The sequence below is a fragment of the Eretmochelys imbricata genome, chromosome 27 (assembly GCF_965152235.1).
Source record: "Eretmochelys imbricata isolate rEreImb1 chromosome 27, rEreImb1.hap1, whole genome shotgun sequence".
NCBI classification, from domain to species: Eukaryota; Metazoa; Chordata; order Testudines; family Cheloniidae; genus Eretmochelys; species Eretmochelys imbricata.
In genome coordinates, this window is record NC_135598.1 from 15,624,991 (window position 1) to 15,643,990 (window position 19,000).

General features: G+C 47.8%; 3 protein-coding genes across 4 annotated transcripts; 1 reads left to right on the forward strand and 2 right to left on the reverse strand.

Moving 5' to 3' along the window:
- Nucleotides 1-2,003: 2,003 nt before the first annotated feature.
- Nucleotides 2,004-3,049, reverse strand: COA3 (cytochrome c oxidase assembly factor 3). Its single transcript, XM_077806407.1, has 2 exons — nucleotides 2,854-3,049; nucleotides 2,004-2,439 (listed from the first exon to the last, which is right to left on the reverse strand). The coding sequence occupies exons 1-2, from the start codon at nucleotides 3,032-3,034 to the stop codon at nucleotides 2,336-2,338; spliced, it is 285 nt and encodes a 94-aa protein (XP_077662533.1). The 5' UTR covers nucleotides 3,035-3,049; the 3' UTR covers nucleotides 2,004-2,335.
- Nucleotides 3,050-3,459: 410 nt separating this feature from the next.
- Nucleotides 3,460-11,701, forward strand: CNTD1 (cyclin N-terminal domain containing 1). The gene is made up of 7 exons (XM_077806406.1): nucleotides 3,460-4,399; nucleotides 6,238-6,313; nucleotides 7,275-7,449; nucleotides 8,412-8,538; nucleotides 9,238-9,382; nucleotides 10,324-10,420; nucleotides 11,047-11,701. Exons 1-7 carry the CDS (start codon nucleotides 4,228-4,230, stop codon nucleotides 11,200-11,202), a joined length of 948 nt encoding a protein of 315 aa, XP_077662532.1. The 5' UTR covers nucleotides 3,460-4,227; the 3' UTR covers nucleotides 11,203-11,701.
- A 130-nt stretch (nucleotides 11,702-11,831) lies between these two features.
- Nucleotides 11,832-17,981, reverse strand: BECN1 (beclin 1). Of its 2 annotated transcripts, none has more exons than XM_077806403.1 (11): nucleotides 17,714-17,981; nucleotides 17,081-17,148; nucleotides 16,797-16,855; nucleotides 15,987-16,077; nucleotides 15,554-15,690; nucleotides 15,174-15,368; nucleotides 14,737-14,883; nucleotides 14,055-14,204; nucleotides 13,910-13,970; nucleotides 13,172-13,314; nucleotides 11,832-12,626 (listed from the first exon to the last, which is right to left on the reverse strand). In XM_077806403.1, the coding sequence occupies exons 1-11, from the start codon at nucleotides 17,874-17,876 to the stop codon at nucleotides 12,458-12,460; spliced, it is 1,383 nt and encodes a 460-aa protein (XP_077662529.1). In that variant the 5' UTR covers nucleotides 17,877-17,981; the 3' UTR covers nucleotides 11,832-12,457. The 2 variants fall into 2 exon arrangements, with proteins under 2 accessions (XP_077662529.1, XP_077662530.1); XM_077806404.1 differs by having other exon boundaries at nucleotides 17,750-17,980.
- Between the last annotated feature and the right edge of the window lie 1,019 nt (nucleotides 17,982-19,000).

Genomic DNA, 19,000 nt, shown 5'->3' on the forward strand with positions numbered 1-19,000 from the left:
AATTCAGGACATAGTACAATGAGCTGGAAAATCTCATTTTCCTGCCCCCCCCACAACCCACTTTTACTTTTAAGCCTCTTAAGTAAATGTGTGCTGCATGGAACAGTCCCTGAGGCACAGAGCTGGCCTCCTGCCACCACCTCAATAATCAACTTGGAAGCACATTTTCCAGTGGCCTTTATTGGAACATGAAAAAGGCAAAGATAACTGCAGGCACTGGAGCTGCTCCCCTGGGCTCAGGTCTGCTCTTCACAGGGGCAAAGGACCGAGTGTTTCCCCTGCAAGCTGGGCCAGGGGCATTAAGAGCTACCCTTTCCCTAGGAGCCTTTTCTGGCAGTGAGGAGTGTGGTTTGTACCCCCTTTCCCAAGGGCAGCACACCACCTTTGTATCTAATTCAGTGGGCCCTGGAGGCAGCATACAGGCACCTTCCCCCCGATTACTTCACTTACAGGGTTTTCCTCTCCCTGGAGTATCTGAGCAGGCGCACAGGAATCATTAGCTGAAGGTCACACAGGCAGCTCACCACAAAGTTGGTTTTATTCATATCCTCAAAGTTGCATCACCTTTTAAGGAATGAGTCACTGACTTCCAGGTCTAGTGCCCACTTCTCCAAGGCCCAGTAAGGTCAATGCCTCAAGCACACTGACCTGTGGCAATGACTGCAGAACAGGGCCCATGGCTTGGGCAATCCAGTGCTTCCCCCATGGGGCCGGGTCCTGGCCCCAATGCAGATTGAATGAGATTGTTGCTCAGCCAGAGGTTAAGCACAATTCACTCCAGGGAACTCTGCAGCCATGTGCGACCTCCACAATGCACTTAGAAAGGCATGAGCAAGTACTGTCCCTGCAGGACTTAATCTCTCCCCCTGAGGCCAGCAGGCACATTTCCATGTATCAGCCTCCCCCATGGCTCTACTCTTCCCCCCAACCCCCCACTTCACCAGGGGCTCTTCACAGCCTGGGGCAGAATTACTCCAGTGCTACGTCCTCCTCTGCCTGCAGGTGGTAAACAGGGTGTGACACTCCCAGGCCAAGTACCTCCCCATGCTTCCTCTCAGCACCAGGAAACAAGGAATTCATGATGCAGCCCTATTCAGCCCAAGAATCATAGAATATCAGGGTTGGAAGGGACCTCTGGAGGTCATCTAGTCCAACCCCCTGCCCAGAGCAGGACCAATCCACAACTAAATCATCCCAGCCAGGGCTTTGTCAAGCCTGACCTTAAAAACTTCTAAGGAAGGAGATTCCACCACCTCCCTAGGGAATGCATTCCAGTGCTTCACCACCCTCCTAGTGAAAAAGTTTTTCCTAATATCCAACCTAAATCTTCCCCACTTTAACTTGAGACCATTACTCCTTGTCCTGTCATCTGCTATCACTGAGAACAGTCTAGATCCATCCTCTTTGGATCCACCTTTCAAGTAGTTGAAAGCAGCTATCAAATCCCCCCTCATTCTTCTCTTCCGTAGAATGAACAATCCCAGTTCCCTCAGCCTCTCCTCATAGGTCATGTGTTCCAGCCCCCTAATCATTTTTGTTGCCCTTCGCTGGACTCTCTCCAATTTCTCCACATCCTTCTTGTAGTGTGGGGCCCAAAACTGGACACAGTACTCCAGATGAGGCCTCACCAGTGTCAAACAGAGGGGAACGATCACGTCCCCCGATCTGCTGGCAATGCCCCTATTTATACAGCCCAAAATGCCACTGGCCGCCTTGGCAACAAGTGCATGCTGTTGACACTGGCACTGCCGTTGCAGCCAACAAACGTGGTCCTAGACACTTCCTATTTTACCACCTTTCCCCATTTGCTCTTAAATAGCTACAAAGTGCACCAGGGGCTGCTAGGCCAGGCCTCAGAGACCCCATTTAAGCTCCCACCTGTGTATTTCCACCAACAAGAAGATATTACAGGGATGGTGCACCAACCCCCATCCCAAGTGCCCCCCAGCAGGCCCCACTTGGGGAGGCCCAGGGCTAGCATTTCACAAACCCACTCTGGTGAATCATTTAGACAGGTTTATTGAGGCCTTGGCCCACCTGCTGCAGGGGGTGACTAGCAGAGGAGCACGTCAGGGAAGAAACCTGGTGCTGCTGCACCACAATCTGCAACTGCAGCCTGAAGGTTTAACTGGCGGTGGCAGGAGCCTGGTCCGCACAGGGGAGGGAACCCCTCTCCCCCACACACTGCAAGGCCCCCCCCCACCAGAGGGAGCGCCAGGCACATCAAAGGCAGATGCAACCCAGGAGGGGTCGGGCTGCGGCGGGTCCCTGGCACATGCGTCAGTTCCAGCTGCGTCCATCCCAAGTGGGGAGCAGCCCCGGCCGGCTCAGGGTCTCAGTTCACCGGGGTCTTGGCAGCCTGGGCCCGGGCAGCCTCGACCTCCTGCTCCAGCTCGTCCAGGAATCGCTCCTGGGAGATCTTGTAGAAGGTGTAACCATCTGGGGAGGGGCCGCTCAGGAAAACATGGGGGGGGGGGGAATCAAAGAGACACTGCCAGAAAGCCCACCCCCGGCCCTTCCCTGCTCCATTGGGCTGCTCCCCCCCTGGAGTTTCCCCCCCTCCAGGGGTTCCCCTCCGCCCCCCCTCCCCCTCTGGGGGGACACACACGCTGCCCCCACCCATCCCCCCTCCCCGGGGGTCCTCCCAACCCCCCCTCCCCCTCCGGGGGGGACACACGCTGCTCCCACCCTCCCCCGGGGGGGGACACACGCTGCTCCCACCCATCCCCCCTCCCCGGGGGTCCTCCCAACCCCCTCTCCCCCTCCGGGGGGGGACGACACACGCTGCTCCCACCCTCCCCCGGGGGGGCACACGCTGCTCGGGGGGGCCGCGCCCCCCGCCCGGCCGGATACAGATGCCCAGCACCACCGCGCCGATGCCCAGCCCCGTCAGCAGGTTGCGGCCCCGGAGCCGCCGCTGCAGGGCCCGCTGGCGCAGCGCCCCCTCCGCGCGCTGCACGACGCGCCGCGGCTCCGGCTCCGGCTCCGGCTCCGTCCGCTGCGCGCCCCCGCCCGGCTCCCGCGGCGCCGCCATCTTCCCCGCCGAGCCGCGCCCCCCGCTCGCCCGCCTGACTGACTGAGCGGCACGTCACATCCGCTGCGGGCGCGCGCGCGGCCGTCGACATAAGGCGCGTGCCGCCACGTTCGATGAGGGCGCGAGAGCGGCCGAGGTCCGGACCTGTGGCCAATCATCGCCAGGGGCCCAAGTGCGCCCGTCCGATTGGTTACGCGGCCCACGTGACAGCGAGCGCCACGGCGGCGTCTCTTGTGATTGGGCGGGGGGGGTCAGTGGCTTCAGGGGCTCCTGGCGAGTTTTTAGGCGGGAAGAAGTGACTCACTGGGGCGCCTCGAGCGACCGCCACGTGACCCGACGCAACGGGCAACGGCGTCGTGTGATTGGCTGAGAAGCGGCAGGCGAGGCAGCGAGGCGAGGCGAGGCGATGAGGAGGGAGGGAAAAAATGTCCCTGAGCAGGCGAGGCTGCCGCGGCCTCCAGCTCCCACCATCGGCCTGGGCCCCCCCGACACCTCCCTTTCCACGCCCCCCAGCCCTGCCCAGGCCTAGGCCTAGGCCGCAGGTTCCCCACCTCGCCGCGGCCTTGAACCCGCCCTGGGGTCACGGAGGCTCTTGGGAGAGGCCCCGGCTGCCAGGCTGCGGCCTGGGGGAGCCGGCACGGAGCCGCCAGCTGGCTGCCAGGCCGGGCCCTGTCCGGCTCCAGCCTCCTCCGGGGGGACAGGCCACCCTGCCTCCGCCTTGGACCCGCGTGCCCTTGGCGTCCGTGGGGCCGCAGCTCGTTCCTTTTGCTGTCCGCGACGCCCCAAGCGGCACGAGGGGTGGACGGCGGTCACGGGTGCCCCAGAGCCCCGGGGTCGGGGCCCTGCCCTGGGGTCGGGGCGTCGCTGGCCGTTCTGCTGAGGAAGCACCAGGCTGGTTGAAATCCCGTTCTCCGGCCCGCCGCTGTGACGGCCCCCGCCACACTGACCCAAGGGCGCACGTGGACACGTGTGGACTGTCACTAACTCCGGCATGATTCCGGTCACACGCAGGGCACACATCCAGACTGAGGAGGTGCAGTTTCTCCATAGCAAAGTTCCTGATTATACCGCCGCCTTATTCCAGGCACTGCCTGGTGCCCTCGCTAATAATTACCGTAGTGGGCACGGCTGCAGTGTTATCAAAATAACGCTGTTATTATTTTATTGTTTGAGAACTGGCCAGAAGTGCTGAGATGAGCTCCGAGGTACAGGCAGTGTCTAGGTTTCGCACCCCGGAGCCAGTCTTTGGAGTTGTTGCTCCTGAGATCATTGAAGATACTTTAATCTGTTTAGCTACAGAAAACGAACAATATCTGAATGAGCTGTCGGATCAGGCAGGATGCTTCAAAGAGACCCAGATAGTGGGTGAGAGACGCAGATCTTTGTCAGCCTGTGTATGTTTGTGTGTCTGTGTCCACATGCCGTGAATGCCTGGTTTGTGCATTTGTACGCACCGTGTGCTTACAAATCCTTATCCTTCAATGAATATTTTGTAATATTCTACAGAGCACAGTGCAGATCTGTGTTAAATTTACTCTGCTCTAAAGGTTTAGGGTGTGTGTCTGAGATTATGGAAATCAGTACATAGGACTGATTCTCACCTTGTTTTACACTGGAACAGGGGTTTCAGACTCATTTGGTGTGAAGGGCCAAATTACATAAGGTATTTTACAGATTATGAAACTACCTTTACAGCATCCTATAAAGAAGGAGCAGAAGGTTCAAAACTAGAGATAAAAGTAAAATACAAATTAATTATGCTGCTGAGCCTCTGCTGCCAGACTGCAGGTGCAGCACCAAGGTGTTTTCTGTGTGCATGTGGTTCATTCTTGAACTTTAAGGCTCCCAGAATACAAGGATTACTAATGTTTTTATAAAAAGAAAAGGAGTACTTGTGGCACCTTAGAGACTAACCAATTTATTTGAGCATGAGCTTTCGTGAGCTACAGCTCACTTCATCGGATGCATACCGTGGAAACTGCAGCAGACTTTATATATACACAGAGAATATGAAACAATACCTCCTCCCACCCCACTGTCCTGCTGGTAATAGCTTATCTAAAGTGATCATCAGGTTAGGCCATTTCCAGCACAAATCCAGGTTTTCTCACCCTCCACCCCCCCACACAAATTCACTCTCCTGCTGGTGATAGCCCATCCAAAGTGACAACTCTTTACACAATGTGCATGATAATCAAGTTAGGCCATTTCCTGCACAAATCCAGGTTTTCTCACTCCCTCACCCCCCTCCAAAAACCCACCCCCATACACACACAAACTCACTCTCCTGCTGGTAATAGCTCATCCAAACTGACCACTCTCCAAGTTTAAATCCAAGTTAAACCAGAACATCGGGGGGGGGGGGTAGGAAAAACAAGAGGAAATAGGCTACCTTGCATAATGACTTAGCCACTCCCAGTCTCTATTTAAGCCTAACTGACAGCTTAATGTTTTTATATGAAAACTAAGCTGGCTGTAGGCTGGTATTTGCTGTATACTTATGTAGTTATACACCACAGTAGGAAAATTTCTTTATGATTATCAATAATGTAATCTACAGGGAAATTCATGAATTTACAAAACTATTAGTAAATATACAGACATGAGGGGTTGTAGCAGCTGCTACAAGTGTGAGAACTCTTTAGAGTGGGGTTTCTAAGGTAACCAACATGTCAATTAAAAACATGAATTTGAGCTAACATCTTGTGAGCAGAGTTAGAAACAAATGTTTAAAAAGCATAAAAGCAAATGTGGGATTAAATCAGAAAGTATGAAAATGAGAGAGTATGGTATTTATTCTTGTACACTCCCATCCAAAAATGCTCTGTCCATTCAGGCAGTGACATTAAAGGGGACCTGAGTATGGTGACTGTTGTGTGGGCCAGCAGTGGTTTGGTCTTGCTATGATGGCAGTCTCTGTTGTCTGTAATGAATGGTAACAAGTCAAATGAGGTCTAGTTAATTCCTGGTTTTAGCTAGAGGATGCTGCTTTATTAGCTTAGGTGCCACAAGTACTCCTTTTCTTTTTGCTTTACTAGTAACATCCTCTGTATAAACTCCCATTAGTGGCCTCTCTACAAAGGCTGACTCAGTTATCATGTCTGATTCCTTATCGTCTTGCTTAGTTACTTTTACTTTTTGATAAAGTGTGTCCATCTTATCCATCAGTTCCAGTGATGACTGTTAATTGCACTTTTTTGCAGAATTTGTATTTCTTTTGTGTGAAAAATGGTTCCTGGACCAATCTGCACGATATCAAGCAGTTGAAATATTTGAAAGGTAACTTCCCAAGCAAAGACAACATGCAATTCTTATACGTGTAGTAGTTATACTGTATGTACTCTGCACTGCTCGGGCAGAAGATATGGAGTATCTTTAAATCTGCAGCTTTGCCTTTCCTGTCATTTAATTACAAGTATAATTGGTATGTATATTGAGAGTAAAGTATTCTGAATGCATGTAGGAGGTATTTTTCCTTTTGTTAGCAAAACACAACTTTTCTGAGAGCTGATCTTTACATAAGAATGGTCCTGCTGGGCAATCCCAATACCCTGTCTCTGACAGTGGCCAGTGCCAGATGGTTCAGAGGGAATGAACAGAACAGGGAAATGTTGAATGATCCTTCCCTGTCGTCCAGTTCCAGCTTCTGTCACTTGGAGGTTTAGGGATACCCAGAGCATGGGGTTGTGTCCCTGACCATCTTGGCAAATGATGAACCTATCCTCTATGAACTTACAAATCCTTTTTTGAACCCAGTTATACTTTTGGCCTTCACAGTATCCCCTGGCAACAAATTCCACAGGTTGACTGTGCATTGTGTGACGAAGTACTTCCTTTTGTTTGTTTTAAACCTGCTGCCTATTAATTTAATCAGGTGACCCCAGTTCTAGTGTTACGTGAAGGGGTAAACAGCACTTTCCTATTCACTTTCTCCACAACATTCATGATTTTTATAGACCTCTGTTGTATCTGTATTCTTCTCTTTTCTAAGCTGAACAGACCCGGTCATTTTAATCTCACTTTGTATGGAAGATGTTTCATACCACTAATTATTTTTGTTGCCCTTTTCTGTTCCTTTTCCAATTCTAATATAGCTTCTTTGAGATGAGGTGACCAGAACTGCATGTAATATTCAAGGTGTGGGTGTACCATGGATTTATATAGTACCATTATATTTACTGTCTTCTTATCTATCCTTTTCCTAATGGTTCCTAACATAGTTAGCTTTTTTGTCTTGCAGGTTTATGATTAAACATGTAGAAGAGAGCTATAACTCTACCGCAGAGTCAAGGATAAACAATGAACAAGGAGAGGGCAACATCTGGGGCACTTTGAAAGCACAGATGTGTGACACATTTGTGCTGCGGCTTGTATCTTGCATTCAGCTTGCAAGCAAACTTTCTTTTCACTACAATGTGAGCAAATTGACCACTTTCTTACACTAGATTTTTAGCAGTACAGTATACTCTTACTTACTTAAATTTTGATCTTATCTAAACTCCGAACCAAAGGAGTTACTGTTTCAAAGGACAGCAGTGACTATGTAATCCAGGATAATTTTGGCATGGGAAATCTAGATCCTCTTGCACTGGGGCACAGTAACTGTTATGCCTCTGGAAATTGTACACTGCACCTTCACAATGAAAGAAGTTAACATAATTTTATTATTTAGAGTAACCATGACCTGTACGATTTGGTTCTTAAGTACACCATGATATCAAAACCCAGCATTGTTAATGGATGGAGTCGCCAGATGATGCCGTTACATAGCTTTACAAGTTCATTTTTTTAGTGTGTGTGATGCCCTATTCAGTCTGAAGAAATGCTGTGTTGTTAGTATTGTGATGTATTTTCTTTTTGAGGAAAATATTGCAAGCAAGAGTTTTCTCTCTGCCTTAATCTCTCTAATTAGAGTCGGCCCTTGGGACAAATATACTTCCTGGGAAGTGGGCAATGGTGTTAGGGCTGAGATTGCAGGGGGAGGGCTTTGCCTGTCTGCCATGTGTGACCACTTCTGTTCCAGGACATGTGTATATTGTGTAAATAAAAAAAGTTAAACTGATAAAATACCTAAACTCAGCATCCCTGATTTCTGCTCCAATGGGGCACAGCCCTGCAAAACCCCAAGATGTGCTACTACCTGGCAAAGGGTAATAGTTTCAGCTTGCATTTTCCATTTTTAGCTTAGAAGGCAAGTTAAACACAAATTCTATTAGTTCTCAACTCAAAAAGAAACTATTAACAGCATACCATCATGCAGGTTAACTTCTGAGAGCTTGAGAGAACACGTCTTACAGCAGCAGTTTTAGTTTTAAAAATAACCCATCACTGTTTTTTCCAGATAATTAACAATAACACAGTTCTGAAATTTCTGCAGTCCTTAGACTATTCATACACAAAACAGAACTTGGTGGAGTCAGAACTTGCCATTCTGAAGGCTCTACGCTTCCAGATCAATGTGCCAACTCCTTTTGCCTATGTTGAGTTGCTTCTGGAGGTGTTAGGTAAGAGTATTAATAAAAGGGAACTGTGTAGAAATTAAAAAAGACTAAATGCAGTTACCACTAGACTCTGAAACAAATAATCTCAGATTTAATCGTTTGTAAAATCTGGTAAAATCAAGCATGAAGTGACCGAGAGAAACTCGCCAGTGTGGTTATTATTAATGGAAAGCCCAAAGCTTCAAAGTGTTCTCCCTACTCTGGGATGTTTCCTAGGGTGAGTCCTGGGCCTCATTTTACCTGTCAAATGATAGAAATCTGCACAAGAGCCTTCTACCATTGACTGACACAAGCAAGAAACTTTACACATCACAGAGTGAGGAGCCCAGCAGTTAGCATCCAAGAAGAAATACATCTGGGCAACTGGTCTTCTGGCTGTTTGGCAAGATGTTGTTATAAGATTAATATTATTAAAAGCAGTTCTATAAGGCCACAATTTTTCCAAAGTGAATTGTGATTTTTGGGTATCGTACTTGAGACCCTTCAAAGGGGCCGGATTGATGGAATTTGCTGAGCGAAGTCAGACCCTTTTATGGAGTCTCAAGTTTTGGGTGCCTCACCTTAAAGTGGTCACTACTGAAAATCTTAGCCATAAGCAACTCAGTACACAAGACTGCCTTGGTCATAATGGCTACTATTTTTCATAATCTAGTTTTATGGATCATAAAATATATAGCTGACCATGTGTAATCTCCACTTTAGGACATAATGGCTGCTTACTTCCTATGAAACAGCTGCATAAGATGTGCATGCACCTATTGGATTTAACTTATCTCATGCGGAACATCATCTACGGTACTTTACTAAAAATATCTATTGAGAATTCAACACCAAGCGAACTCCAGATGTAAGTACCACCTATGCCCTAGGACACATTTGAAGTAATATTGACTTTATGCTCAGAGGGGAGGGAAAAAGCATGTGAGGGTCACATATTCTTGTGCATTTACCGTCTATCTGCTGCAGTTTCATAGTTTGACACATTATGACACAGCAGATACAGATTAGAGAAAGTGCTTAGTGTACTGAGAAAATATGAGTCACAGTTATTTGCAATACAACTCAACAGACCATTCTTTGTGAACTAAGAATCTGGGACTGAGGTTTCTGGATTTAAGTTGCTAATTCTATTAAATGTCAAGAAGTATACAGTGTGTCCATACATGACTTCCTTTCCGTAGTAAGTGGTATTTGGGAATAATCGGTTCTAAGTATGACTAACTTAATTTGCCAAGTTTTGATCCCAGCTCTGACAGCGACTGTTTGTCATCCTGGGTGCACTGCATCTTTCTCCATCTGCAGAACAGTGATATTTACCTGCCTCTTAGGCTGGCATTGATCAATAAGTGTTTTCAAAAGAGCTTTGAAGACAAAGTACTATAGAAGTACCAACTACAATAAGAGTTATTAGCATACTCCTCAAAACTAATACCAGTTTTTCTAGCCTTTTACAGTTTGTGGTCTCAGTTTTTCCACATGCTTATAAAAGTTAAAATGCTTCAGCAACATTGCTGTAGAATAGGCAGACTGGGAGGATCTCTCTTATCTTTAAGAAAATGCAGCCAAACAAATAAGTTAAGTAGTGGGAGAGTGGACTTTCAGTTGAAGATATTAGTATCAGCCTGAAGTGCTTTTAAAAGTGTTAATTTGTATGTGTGTTTTGTAGATTAAAATGCCACTAAAATTGTTTACCTCCAAATACACAATATCAATGCTACAACACTCAGCTGTTGAAATACAGAACAGTTTCAGTTTAAAGCAGCTATTACTACTGTTTTAATTATACAGAGCAAAATTTTTGTCAGTAAAGGAAGATTTCATGCTCTTGGCAGTTGGAGTCATCAGCACAAGCGCTTTCATACTAAATCCTGAATACTGGAATCAGGTACTGCTAGACAAGAAATACACAGTGCAGTTCTTAGGCTTACATGAACTAAAAACGTTTTGCATCTTTTACTGTTTACACAGCACAGGGAGACAGGTGTGTTGCACTGGGAGTATAATAAAGGTGGAGTCCTTTAATATATTAATACTGCAGGGCAAGGGGAGGTTGGGAATTTAACATGAGTGTCTCATTACTTTTCAAACCTATTCTGAGAAGCCTGCAAATTTCTTACTCCGAGTCCTAGAACATGCTGTATCCAAAGGCTTCCATTGACAGAAGGGGTGGGGGGAGAGAAGTAATCCCATAAGGCACCAATCTCCCCCCAAACAGCCAGCCTGTGTTTTATAATATAAAAGAGAGGTCCTATTTAAAAGACGTTAGTTGCTTTAAAAAAATAAATTCTTCCCCTTTAAGGGAGAAAGCTTCCACTACCAGGATCCTCAATTGGCAATTGCAGAGGGCTAGTGTTTTTTTTATTTGTATTCCCATAGCAGCTAGATAGCACAGTATTAGAGCCCTAGGGTAGATTATAATCAAGTTTTTGCTTTCCTTTACATATACTCAAAGATTTAAGATCTAGAACTACTTCTCTATTGCCCAAAATAAGGAGGAATTTTTTTTTTAAGGTTGTGGAACATTTAAATTGCATCACTGGCATTACCACACAAAGCATTTTAGAGTTTTCATATGCAATACTGAAGCACAGTGTTGGCACCACTAATCCAAGGAAGAACAAAGGAACTAGATCTTCAGAGAACTATGTTGTACCTCCTACAAAATAAACTTGGCTTTTCTATTGCAACCTTTGCTACGTATCAGTGTCCTCAAAGCCACGTTCCACCCACTAACTTTTTGTAATAGATGCAGGTGGTTTAGACTTGTAACTCATGTAGGATGAACTTTTGTTTAGTTGCTATGTAGCAGCTGTCAAATATGGCATTTGAAATTGTTAAAAGTGGCCTTTGCAAACTATCCCCTATTCTCAATCTGAAGTAGTGACATGGGGAGTAAAATGCTGCAATTGTGAAGTGTTTTGCTTTTGGGAAAATGGTTATAGAAATGGCAGCGATAAGTCTACAAACTGTTCTACTGTGTACAAGTGCTACAAGCTGGGCCAGGCTTTCTTCACACAGTTGCTGTTGTGCAGAAGCAGTGACTGTCTCGAACAGTTTACAATATCAAGATTGTTCCTTCCGCCTCCCAGATCTAGTTACCCCCACAGCCCAAAAAGAAAGTCAGGTAGGTAGTCTGCCAGTGTTGACGGGGGAGGGAAATGCAAGTCAAATCAAGCAGCACCTGTTTTGAAAGCTTGATTTAACTCTCACTTGGATGGAAAGCTATTCAGGATCTACATCCGAGTACACAGGATGCCATGCTATAGTTACAGTCTATGGGGAATGGAAGCACTCCATTTGTCCAGAATACAAGTATTTTATTACAGTGTTACTCAGTGCACCTTTGTGCAGTAACAGGCTGCAGGAAATATTTGTTACAAATAGTTAAATAGCTGGCAATGTTTTAAACAATATCAAACCCCCATAAAGTTCAATGGCACTAAGTGCTCATCAGTTCTGATTTAAAGAGAAGATAACTAAGTTTCAAGCATTAGTCACCATTTAGGGTGATCAGGCAGAGCTTCCATAGGCTTTGCCCCCAACACAGTTCTCACTGTGTCACTAATATTTCATTTTTCTTACTGCATTCTCTGTTAAATTGTAATGAGTTACATCGGATCCTACTGGTGCTGTACAGCAAGTTTCTGATTTGTCTATAAAACTCTCAGACACTTGCGAACTAGCTATTTCATGAAGAGCTGAATTATATTCTGTTCTGCTCAACAGTACAATTTTACAAATTGCTTTTCTATGCACTACTTGTCAAATGAAATTTTAAAGTGTCTTGTGGATTTTTGGTATTGTAAACATGTTGTACTGGTTAATATTAAGTGACAATTTATAACATTCTCAAGAAAAAAAAGCAGATACTCTCTAGCCCTCAGGACAAGTTCTTCACACACACACACATGCACACACTCAGTCATTTGTTATAAAATTGGGATGAAACCCAGGCAAGACCCCATTTCAGGTTAGTTAACATGAATTTGAGTGCTTTTGTCCATTGCTCTTCAGAGTTAAACTGTGTTTTAATAGAGTAAGAGCCACCACTGCCACCTGTATCTTCGATCTTGCCTTTCTCCACATCCATTCTGTATCATATAAAAAGAGGTTTATTAACACATTTACATTTCAACATAAATCGTCACCTCTGATAAACGGCTAACGCTGTGTAATCTCTTCTGTGTCACTTCATTTAAGTTAGCTTCATTCCACTGATTATGAAGCAGTTATTTCCAGTAGTTGGGTTTGACATTTGAAGTGTCCAAGTACTGTATTTTCAGACCCTTTAATCTCAGGATTATGAATCTTACATAAGTGCTGAACATTTTGTCTAAGACATGGTCTGATCCCCTATATTAACAAAGGTAAAAATCAGCTTTTAAAAAAACTATGCAGTGGCCTTTCATTGCTGAGGAACTAGCTTTAAATCCCATTTAGGTCAAAAGGGACAGAGCCCAGGAAATGGTTCTGTGCTGCTCTCCCCTTAAGCACAGAACCATCAGATGATTTGGCTGAAAATAAGACAGGCCTGGAATAGCACAGAATGCTGTGGGTCAGGATGCAGTGGCACTGGTAGAGCTGCATGGGCTAACATGCACTATGTTACAGAAGCACTTCAGATAGTGACATTTACCTGTAAGGCAAACAAAAGCGAGTTTCGCCTTTCTCCACCTCCTCTTTGAATTGCTGCACGCAGTCCAGGAATGCCACCATCGCATGATCAAATTTATTGTCCCAAAAGAACCTTAAACCCCCAGAACAATACAAGGGCAACTCCTGAAAGAGAGAAGGTAGTTCTAGGCAGCCGAGAGACTCCAGTTTAGAAACACTCACCACAGGCGCAGGAGATGGCCCTAGGGATTCCTCTACCTTCAAGAGCCAAGCCACACTGTGTTCCACTCATCCCAGCCACCATTCACCACCTGGACAGGACTCTCGAGCCCATTGACACACCTCAACTGGCCAGAAGAATGGCTTTTAAATAAAACAGGGCACCTCCTCTGCTTCTTTGCACACCCGTCCCCTAGGGGAGCACGAAGCATAATACGTAGTCCTGCCTTGAGTGCAGGGGACTGGACTAGATGACCTCGAGGTCCCTTCCAGCTCTATGATTATTAGAGGTAAGGCAGTTACAGCAGCAATTGTATTAAGCCTCAGTAACAGCCCTGTTAGTCTGTATTCGCAAAAAGAAAAGGAGTGCTCAAATAAATTGGTTAGTCTCTAAGGTGCCACAAGTACTCCTTTTCTTTTTGTATTAAGCCTGTAATAAGAGCTAATCGTGAATGGCAGGATTTAAATTTTCTGTTCACTCATATTAACAGGAATAGAGGGAATTTAACTTTCCAGGCAGATTACTTTTGGATTTTCTTACCTTCGATTTGTCTGTGAGGGACTCTAAATATGAATGGTTTCCATAAGGAACGAGACGGTATCTGAAAGAAAAGGCAGGTAAGTCTGTGAGTGCCTTTTCCCATGGTACAATAGCCAGTACGAGGTGTATAAAGTATTGCTCTTACCTTTGAAATTTCAGGCCCATCTTGTTAGCAAGGGCATGAAGCAGTAGCACAGTCTGCCCCCAAGCTGCATTGATCTCATTCCATTCTACAGGGACGCTGGGGAGGCGGCCAAGTCTGAAGTTATTAATTGTGCCAAACTGCCCACTGTGCCTGTGTTAAGAGGAAAAGCTGTAAGAAAGCTCTTTGGGGCAGGGTTTGTCTCTATGGTACCTAGCACAACAGGGCCCTAATCCCCATTGCTGCTGTAATGCAACGTAACCCTGCAAGCCATCAAGTCTCTTTAAGGAGCTCAAAGACAATGGAGCAGCTTATATTATCTTTGTAAAGTTCAGGATTCAACATGGCAAGTGCAAAAGCTCAAGCAGAGCTGTTCAGTTATGGCTCAGCACTGGGCTCCACCTGGTCCCAGGTTTGATAGCCTATAGATTGCACCTGCCAGCTGCTCTCATGTTTGCAAATCTCCCCACACAGCCTGGGTAGAGCATGTTTCCTTTCCTGCCCTTTCAGCTGTCACCATGAGGAGATCTGATTGCCTGCTCTCAGCTAAGAAGTAGATTTCAGCCCTGGGTTGCACCTAAGTTGCCAGAAACCAGGTTGCTATCTTGGCAATGATGCTGTAATGCAGATTCATGAAAGCTGGTGCTTCAGCAGCTCTGCCCCTCTAGCTCAGAGCCTATGTTACCAGATATGGAAAGTTGCATTGAACACATTGGTTTTCTTCAGTTTATCCAACTGGATCTGGGCATAGCGCATCTGGTTATCAACACTTTTCAGTTCGTCGTCCAGCTCCAGTTGCTGCCTCTTGAATTCACTGTACTCCTTCTGATACCTTCAAACAGCAACAATGAGAAAGCTACCAACAGCACAGGACAGCAAGAGACCAACTCCTACATGCACCACTACCCCAGAGAGACCCTCTCTATGGAGAGAGACCTAAGTCACTCTCACTAAGGTACCAGATCCACAGCTTTGTAATAGAGGAAGCCACTTGTACCCAGTCACAATTCTAATTGTGGGTCATTAGAAGTACAGTACATGTTTACTCACAACCCCATCTGATACACCCACTTGTCCATATTTGTCACTACTGGCATGAAATAGACTTTGGCTAAGACTCACTGTGCTTCCTCCTGATCCAGTCTCTCTGCTTCTGTCCTGACTTTCTCAAAGTTTTCTGCTACCATCTTGCGGTTCTTCTCTACTTCCTCCAGCTCCTGGATCAATCTCTCCTCTTCCAAAGCAAGTTCTTTCAGTTCCATCTGCAGCTTCTCCTTATCATCCTCATTCATTTGTTCCAAGATCTCCAGACATCGTCTACAGGAGACAGTAGGTGGTTACAAAAGGATACTTAAGGCAATTCTCAAAGGATGAGATTTGGAGAATTGCCAAATGCTTAGTTTAGGAACTTCTTTATATCTATATTCTTTCCCTACTTTTCAGACTAAGGCTACTGGAAGTGATGATGGAGTGCTCCAACTGTTCTATAATAAATCACTTACTTGTAGTTCTGGCATTCATTCTCTGTGATATTGAGTTGTGTGTCTAACTGGTCTAGAAGGGTATCTGTGCATTCCTCACACAGAGGATGGTCCACATCTGTTTGTCCTGACATAATGTCAAAAAGGTCACCAGTAACCTAGAGAAAGAGTTCACTCTTAGTATAGAAAATTTAGAATCAGCTCCTGGTTCTGCTCGATATTAAATGAAAAACCAAGTGTTAAATGGACAAACTTGTGCCCCCTAAGAGAACAGCAATGTGCCATTTTTCACAGCCCAAGCTTGATAAACTGAACAGATTTTAAGCTTGTTTACCTTTATTCTACGCAAATATTTGAAGGCTAGAAATATGAGTTACAACTCCAACTCGCAAACTGCCCCAAAGAACTTACACTACATTCAAGAGAATATCTAGTTTGTCAGCATGAGACTTGCCTTCAGTCTTCTGCTTAGATTTTCCATGGTGCCCCCATCAGAAGCCTCTCCAATCAGAGTAAAACTGTTGGCACTTTCTGTTGACATCATTCTTGAAGAGAAAGGGATTTTGTTGTTGTGAACTGATGAAGAATGTCAAAACATCACTGAATTTCTCTCACTGGAATACTATGTCCCAAAGCTTCCTCACAGAGACCCCTCCACTGTGCCTTTAATTCTGATGTCTTGTGCAGTCCTTTCCCTTTTGATTTTCATCTGTACACTGAATTTACATGAAGGTCAGTGGGAGATTTACAGTCTTTGGTGGCAGTGCACAGGTATTAGTTCTGTGCCACCCCTTAGCTGGTAAATAATGCCCCAAGAACAACACAAAAGCAGGAGTAAGAGCTGCTACAAAGGGGGTGGGTGGGAATAGCAAGGTCCTGAACGGAATGGATTAAAAAGGGTTTTGGGACCCTACTGGATCCAGCAAATACCCCAAGTGCCCAAGGAAACTGAGGATCTCAGCATAAGCCTAGGTGAGGTTCACCACGGCAAGGGAGAATCTGTACTTAATGCATGATTTCTGTGGTCAACCACCCACACCCAAAACATGCAAGTTACACTTATCCTTCCCTATATAGGAGTTCTTTGGGCTTTCATATATTACAGTGGAGTGCGTGATAAATAAAGAATGAGTAAGATTTATTCTGAAATGAAGCCAGCAGCCACAATGTCTTCCATAATGGCAGCTCTTATATAGATAGATCCATGTAGAATCATGAGACCCCCACAATGTTTCAGAAAATTTACTGCAAACACAAGCGATACCTGGCTGGAGGAATGAATCTCCTGGATACACCATCCTGACGGTTTTCTGCGAAGGCTTCCTGAAAATTAAGGCAATACACCATCAGTCAATCAAATGCCACTCATGACAACATAAAAGAGTAGAATCAGCTTCCTTTTGGGTTCTCTCGCAAAAGGAGGGTTATCATCCTCACTGGACAAATTAATTGACGCTCAGGCTAACCTGTAGCCTCCAAGAGACAAACTAGCTTTATCACAGGACCTTGGGTAAAGGAATGAAGAGATATTCAATCTGAGCCTTTTACCTCTGTTAAGTTGGTCTCTTCTTCATGAAGGTCTCCTGGTTTTGCTGGAGCTGTGGTAAGTAACGGAGCTGAACAAAGAACAACAATGACAAGAGGACTGAAGAAATTGTGCACGATAAGCAATGAAACGATTTCACAGAGCTGCAGGTTTCTGAACGACACGGGCTGTACAGTCAAGGTCCCACCTGTGGGCATCCCAGCCATCTTCTTCCAAGGAGAGCTGGGTGTTGACCCCTGCCCGGCTGCCACCCAGATAGCCCCTCTCCGGTCATTCCTCAACCCACCCCCAGGGTGTGCCAGGTCAACAGGAACCTTCGTAACCGCCTGGTCAGTGGTGTGCTGCGAAAACAGGGGTATAGCTCAGTGGTAGAGCATCTGACTGCAGATCAAGAGGTCCCTGGTCAAATCCGGGTGCCCCCTTGAAAGATTTTAGGGGGAGGGATAGCTCAGTGGTTTGAGCGTTGGCCTGCTAAACCCAGGGTTGTGAGTTCAATCCTCGAGGGGGCCATTTAGGGATCTGGGGCAAAAATGGGGGCTTGGACTAGATGAGTCCTGAGGTCCCTTCCCACCCTGAGATTCTAGGAAAACACCGAGCCGCGTGCGCTTACCAGGCCCGCCGCGCTCTCTACTCACCCGCTCTCCTCCCGCCCCGGGCGGTGCCCCCGGTACCTGTCAGCTCCTGGATGGTGACCCGGTCGAGGATCTTGAAGGACGTGTCCAGCTTGAGCGGCTGGCTGCAGCGCTGGCACACGAAGCTGACCTGCATGGTGCACGCCGATGACTTGGAGCCCTCCATACCCGTGCGCTCCCCCCGCCTCCGAGCGCGGAAACGGGCGCCGCGCCAGGGCCCACGCGCCGCCCGAGTCACCGCCGGGCCGCCCCGCGCAGGCAGGACGTGACGCCACCGGCCCGCCGGCAAGTCGTGTCCGCGACTCCATTTCGCGGCCTGCAGCGCCCCCTAGCGGGAAGGGGGACTAATGGGGGCCGCGGGGTGACGGCATCGGGGCAGGGGAGCAGGCTGGGGAAACCAGCAGCATGGCGGGGGGAGCCAGCAGGGGAGGGGGCAGTGGGCGGGGGGAGAGCCAGCAGGGGAGGGGGCAGTGGGGCAGGGTGAGAGCCAGCAAGGGAGGGGGCAGTGGGCGGGGAGAGAGCAAGCAGGGGAGGGGGCAGTGGGCGAGCCAGCAAGGGAGGGGGCAGTGGGCGGGGAGAGAGCCAGCAAGGGAGGGGGCAGTGGGGCAGGGGGTGAGCCAGCAGGGGAGGGGGCAGTGGGCAGGGGAGAGCCAGCAGGGGAGGGGGCAGTGGGGCAGGGGGACAGCCAGCAGGGGCGGGGGCAGTGGGGCAGGGGGAGAGCCAGCAGGGGCGGGGGCAGTGGGTGAGCCAGCAGGGGAGGGGGCAGTGGGGCAGGGGGAGAGCCAGCAAGGGAGGGGGCAGTGGGGGGGGGGGGGGGAGAGCCAGCAGGGGAGCGGGGGCAGCGGGGCGGGGGGAGAGCCAGCCGGGGAGGGGGCAGCTTGGGGGGGCAGCAGGGTGGGGCTGGACTGTGTTGTCAGAGCACCACCCTGGGCTCGGGGGCCCCTGAAGGGCCGGTGTGCGGCTCCTGGGGGGCCGATGGTGCTCTCAGCAGCTCTTCACAGAGCCCGCTCACCATTACAGCCGTGGGCCCTGGCTCAGACCAACATCTTGGCAGGTCGTCAGAGACCGACCGGTCGCGGTGGGGAAACACGCAGGCAGGGCCTCAGCACTTGGCCTGCCCTGACCAAAGGTTTCGCACGCTTTGGAGGAGCCAGGGCCAGAGTCGGGATCATTCTGACCGTGCCCACGGGCGAGTCCGCCAACACAGCTCAGCGGCCGGGGCAGAGGCTTGTTCTCTCCCACACCCGAGGTGTTGGCAGCCGGTGGAACAAGAGGCCAGTTGCCACAGAG